We start from the raw sequence: 5,736 nt of genomic DNA on the forward strand, positions 1-5,736 counted from the left end.
TGCGGTATTCTAATTTAGTTTTGTATGTTAGTTGCGTTACCACCCCACGTCACTAGAGGCAGGAGACCCCCAAAAATGCAAGTAAGGAACTGATTTAGAAGTACTGAGAAAGCTACAAAATGTATTAAGAACTATGAGTTGTGCAGAAATAATATAGGAGAAGTTCAAACGTATGCTGAGAGTGGAACTCCTTCCAAAAGATCAATATGTCACAGATTTCAAAAGAAAATAAAACGGGAGACCACCGCAGATGATATAGGAAATAGCGCCCCCTTCATTTCCGGAACGCACTCTTCCCATTTCCAAATATGGTTTGGGTCTGTCGTGCAGCCCGTCCCCGCCCCTTTCTGTTTGCTGCAACCATGTACTTAGTCTGATCCGCATTCTCCGTGGGTTGATCCGTGCAGGAAGACTCATCATGCTCCGTACCGTGCTTTCCCGGGGTATTACTAGCCTGATCCGACCCTCAGTCTGCTACTATGGGACCGCTGTTCCGGTTCCGAGCGCTCAGCCTGAGGTCCATTTCAACAAGGTAACGTTAGCAGCTGCTGGACAGGAAACAAACTACAAACTGCAAAAATACTGCGTGGCTCCAAATTGGACTGAACCACAGTCTGGATAGTTGGTGCAGTAAGGAGTTAATGTTGCGGCAGGGAACTGCAATGTTTCTGATTTGAGTTAAGCAAATATTTCTGGAGAAACATGTTGAGGGTAGACGAGAGGTCAGAAGTTCAAATTCCAACCCGGTTGTTTGTGGAAACGCCCACTGCAGGTAAAGTTAGGTAGAGGAGTAGCGGTGCGCACGACTCTTCAGGAACTGCTCCCAGTTTTCAGGTTTACCCGCTCAGGTTAGAGCAACGACTATTCTTTCTTGTAATGTAAAATTATTGACTGTGTGTCAGGATTGGCAAGAAGAAACAAATGTGGTTCCAATTATGAACAGCAGTAGTCGCAGTGGGAAAATTTTAGCTTGACCTATTTTTATTGTTTTAACAAAAAATCTAATCCAGCCTGCAGAGTCACATTATGTTCGATTTTAATCCTTATTGTGGTGTAGATTTATTGAATTTATAAGCAAAGTTTAATCTGAATTTACTTGTGCTTGTTTCTTTAATGATTCCTTGTTTTCAAAATAAAATCTCCGTCTGTCTGGTTGAAACCAGGCCAGGTAACAGAACAGGTGTTCTAAGTGCTACCATCAAAACGCATATCGATGCTACGACACATACTGCTTACTCAGGAGATTTCTTGTCCATACATCCTACCTGTGGAAGTTTTTATTTTATTTTTTATTTTTATTGAAAATACAAGAACAACAATGACGAGCTCAAACAACATGTCAATAACAAGCATTACAAAAAACTAAATATCACAACTTTTGGTTACAGAGACTAGAACAAAGTACTAAAATTAGTGGAAAAAAAATAAAAAAAGTTAAATAAAATTAATAAGAGACATGTTAGGGGGCTACTAACTGAAAATCTTCCATTAACTCATACAATTTTATTGCATTTAAATTCTGCATCTTTCTCTGACATCTTTTAAAAAAAGAAAGTTCATTTTTGAGAGCAGTGATTGAGAGCATAGCGACATTTACAGTGTTTTTGTGTTAAAAGATGTTCAGTAGACAAGAAAAGTAAAAATACGACTGGGTAATTTACATGTTACGGGAAAACATCACCAGTGAAACAATGTTTAAACCCACAACTAGTCTTAAAAACAACAAATCAAAAAACACAATTAAAATGAATATCAATTATTTGCACTTCTGTTTAATCCAAATTAAGTCAGCAGCTCCATCAGGCCCCCCAAGGGCTTCAGGGGCCCCATAAATGCTAATATTTTATCACAGACCACAGATGCATAAATGTAACATTTGTTTATTGACATTATCAATGCTGCTGAATCTGACTTGATGATTTCAGAATACATAAATTAAAAGATTTTAAATTTAACATTTATATGTAAGATTTTAAGGAGCTGGGAAGTCTACTTTGTAAGAGTTTAAAGAACAATATTCATAGTTGGATTGTTTTGTTACCATAGCAACAATCTGATGCTGTGAGTTTAATCTTTAAGTTTGAGTTCTATTTGTTCACAAATTCAAATTAGTAAACTGCAATTATAACTGATTGCTTTTTAGATTGGCCAATTAAACTACTCCTCCTCTCCCAGATTTCACTAAATCTGACAGAAGCTGTTAGAGATGCTGATGTTTTTAGCAGGAAGAGGGGCCCCTAAGTCAAATTCTGCTCAAGGCCTCAGACAGCCTTGGACCGGCCCTGCATGAGTTAAACCTGCTGCACTGCGCAGAGACGCGCAACAAAAGGGAGATTTAATTCAATGCTGCTAATGTGGCTTTAATAGCTCTTTCATTTCGTGTCTGTTGAGTTTTTAACATGGAGACACAGAAACTATTTTCATTGGTCCAGTTTATGGGACAAGTTTCTCAGATCTCCGCACACATTAACTCTGACTAAATGGACAAAGCATTTGATATGGTTTGATGCTTCGTAACCGGAAAAAATAATACTAAAAAAAATAAAATAAAATATAAAACCAGTGTGACTGCGAGGTGAGCGCGAAAGCTCCTCACCGGGCTGAACCTGCATGATGAGGTTGGCGTTGGGTTAACCACTAAAGCTCCGCCCAACCGGAAACCCCTACATAAACTTCATCAGCGCAGACAGAGCAGGGCGCTGGGCAGCGTGTTGAGATGGAAAAGGCGCACAAAATTCTTTGTCTACAAATATAAATCATTCTTGCCTCTCGCTCAATGCACCTCTGAAAGAGACTACAAGTTATTCCTGCGGTTCACATAGAGATACCCAACCAGAACTAATGCAGCGGGGTTTTAAACTCCTACCTTGATCAAAACCTCTAGAAAGAAACATAATTCTTCATAGGGGGTTGTTGTAAATATCCATACAGGTCAGCCTGTGTCTAGTTTGAGTGAAAGGAGCCGCGCGCGATCCACGCTGAGGTAAACTTAATCCAGCAGCTGCAGCAGATCGAGGCAACCCGGAGAGGCGCCAGCAGTGTGATTGGTCCGACTTTAAATGCATAAACTATAAACCTATCTTTCAAACATTTGAATTCAAACATAATTCAAACATTTTTTCTTTGATGGATAAGAAAAAATCTATCAAATGTTCGGTTTATCTGAACAGTCAGTTCAGATAAACCGAACTGAATGTTTTGTAAAGAAATAAAATCCACATTTATTGCTTTAGAAGACAGAAAGTTACGAAGTTGATCCCATAAGTTTGATACTTCTTTACATTCTTAAAACAAATGTTTAGTTGTTTCCAACCGAGTTGTACAAAAACCACAATTCTCAACATTAAAATTAAACTTCTCTATTAAGAATTCATTTGAAGAATATATTTATTTATTATTTTAAAATGTAATTCTTTATATTTAGGAGAAATTGGGAATATCAAATAATTATTCCTAATCTTGACCATCATAGATTTGTTAAATTTTTGTAAGAGAACTGTGCTTTTTGTTCTTCCTGAGTAAATATTTATTGAATACTGATTCAAAAACCTGTTGCTGCATTTATTATCTCTAAGGTCCACAGTTTGAATCTTATGGAGTCTTGGAATAGTGAAATTAGATAAATTGTTTTTAACTGACAGAATGAGGACATCAGGGATTCCTACCTGTGGAAGTTTCTGTTTTATTTAGTCAAACATGGCAGTAAGCTTTATTTTATTTTATACCTGACTTTCATTAAGCTGCTGTATTACTTCATATTTTAAATTTACATGACAGGCAGCTTGTAAACATTTCTACATGGCTTTAGATTGCAGTGTCGTTACTACTGTAAACAAGTAATTGCTTGGAGTCAACCACTTTAATCGGGACAAAATAGGTTGTTTGTGGACTATGTTGTCCCTATACGTCAAGATGTTATGTATATGTTTAATTACACTTTTTTGTTAAACCGCGCTAAATGGAACATGTTGGTAGAGAGGTTCTGGTGCATCGACATCCTCTACCGACTTACCAGGTAGGATTTTATGATGAAGGGTCTTTAGTGCATCAATATGTGTTACTTCTGTATTTCACAAAACATAGGAAATTCAAATACAGGTAATTGGTTCTACAAAATGTGCTATCTAAGTATTTTATTAAAGTTGGGTATTCTCATGAAAGGATTAAGTGCACCAACAAATGCTACCGCTATGTTTTCTAAAGGTAGATGAAGGGATTTGATGCAACAGAAAGTGCTACTCTGTACAAGTGGGATATGCCAATTTACCGATTTAAGGTTTTAGTACATGTACAATACTGCTATATTTTATAAAGATAAGATATTCTAATAACAGTATTAGTGCATACATCTGCGATAGCTTTTCATTTTAAAGGATATTCTGATGAAGGATGTGATACTGTTGTGGTTTCGTCATGTTTATAACTTGTTAATTTAAGCATAACTCCTAAGTTACCTGATGATGACAGTTAACATTAACACAACCTGATATAGTTTTCGGTTTGTAAACATGACTGTAGCACTTTTAGACGCATAGCACCGTAAGATAGCCATAGCTACCTAGCCGCACTATGGCAGGAAAAGCTGACGATGTAGCACAAATGGTCAGAACAGATCGCACTTCCACTCTTGTTCCGCCCATGTGTTCTTCTAATGCGCGTTCATGTTGAAGGGTTTGAGTGCGTAGTGTGTCCCAGGTTCTCCACATCCACCCTTTGCTCCGCCCATTTTGGGTACCATTTCTGCCCTTGTGCAAAGTCTGCATTTCTACAGCCTTGAGCGAAGTGTATTACCCACAATTCATTACTTTTGGGTTAAAAGGTGGAATTATGGCAATGTTTTGTTTTTTCCATCTTTATAGAAAATTGAAAGAAAATAGCATGACAAGGTCCACATTAGTAACGAAAAAAAAAGGTTTCAGACTAACTGAGCAGAAAAAAGAAGAAATAAAAAAGAATAGTCACAAACTGTGGGAAGTAAAACAAAATGTCACAAATGCAAGACAAATTTCAGATCTTAAATTAAGATATTAACATATTGACATAAAGATTGGGCTTTGTGATGTTGCAACATTGAAGCGCTCTCTTTAAATAAAAAATTTTCACTTTAAAAATGGAGTTGATTTTTAGAAAGCAGTATCTGTGAATAAAACTTGACCAGAGGATTAAGTTAATATCATAATTTAACTCTTCATCCCGTTAGAAGACCAGATTTTATTATATTAAAATTTAAATATAGAATAGATTTCTTGTGTAATATCCACTTTTGAAAATCTTTCTAAAAACATTAATGAAGTTCAAATTGAAAATAGGTGCATTGTCTTAAAATCTCAGTCACAAAACCCACAGGAATTATTTATTTTGAATTTCTTTTGCAGAAAGTCATTATAGGGAAATTTTTTAAACATAATTATGAAATTAACAATTTTTGTGGGAGTGGAATAAAAAGCTATCGTTTTCTTCAGAGATATCATGATTTTTAAACAGTTGTTTTCTTCTCACACTAGAGGAGAAGAAAACTGATGTCAGAGTTTCTGATGAATTTCTTGTTACATTTTTGGTCTATAAAGTCATATTCATAGTTTCTTCTAAAAAGGACATTTTAGTTCCATTATTGTCTTTACTTTTCATATGTAGCATCAGGACTTTATATGTATATAAAGGTCCTTCTCAAAAAATTAGCATATTTTGATAAAATTCATTATTTTCCATAATATAATGATAAAAATTAAACTGTCG

The 5,736-nt window shown here is 35.9% G+C and overlaps 1 protein-coding gene across 1 annotated transcript in view; it reads left to right on the forward strand.

Annotated features, from left to right (window-relative positions):
• The first annotated feature begins 341 nt into the window (after positions 1 to 341).
• LOC103156821 (aldehyde dehydrogenase 2 family member) overlaps positions 342 to 5,736 on the forward strand; it is a 71,631-nt gene continuing 66,236 nt past the window's right edge. The window contains exon 1 of the mRNA XM_007579004.2: positions 342 to 532. Coding sequence (XP_007579066.1) covers positions 419 to 532 — 114 coding nt within the window. The 5' untranslated portion in view covers positions 342 to 418. The remainder of the gene's footprint in view (positions 533 to 5,736) is intronic.

Source organism: Poecilia formosa, unplaced genomic scaffold (genome assembly GCF_000485575.1).
Source record: "Poecilia formosa unplaced genomic scaffold, Poecilia_formosa-5.1.2 Scaffold503, whole genome shotgun sequence".
NCBI classification, from domain to species: domain Eukaryota; kingdom Metazoa; phylum Chordata; class Actinopteri; order Cyprinodontiformes; family Poeciliidae; genus Poecilia; species Poecilia formosa.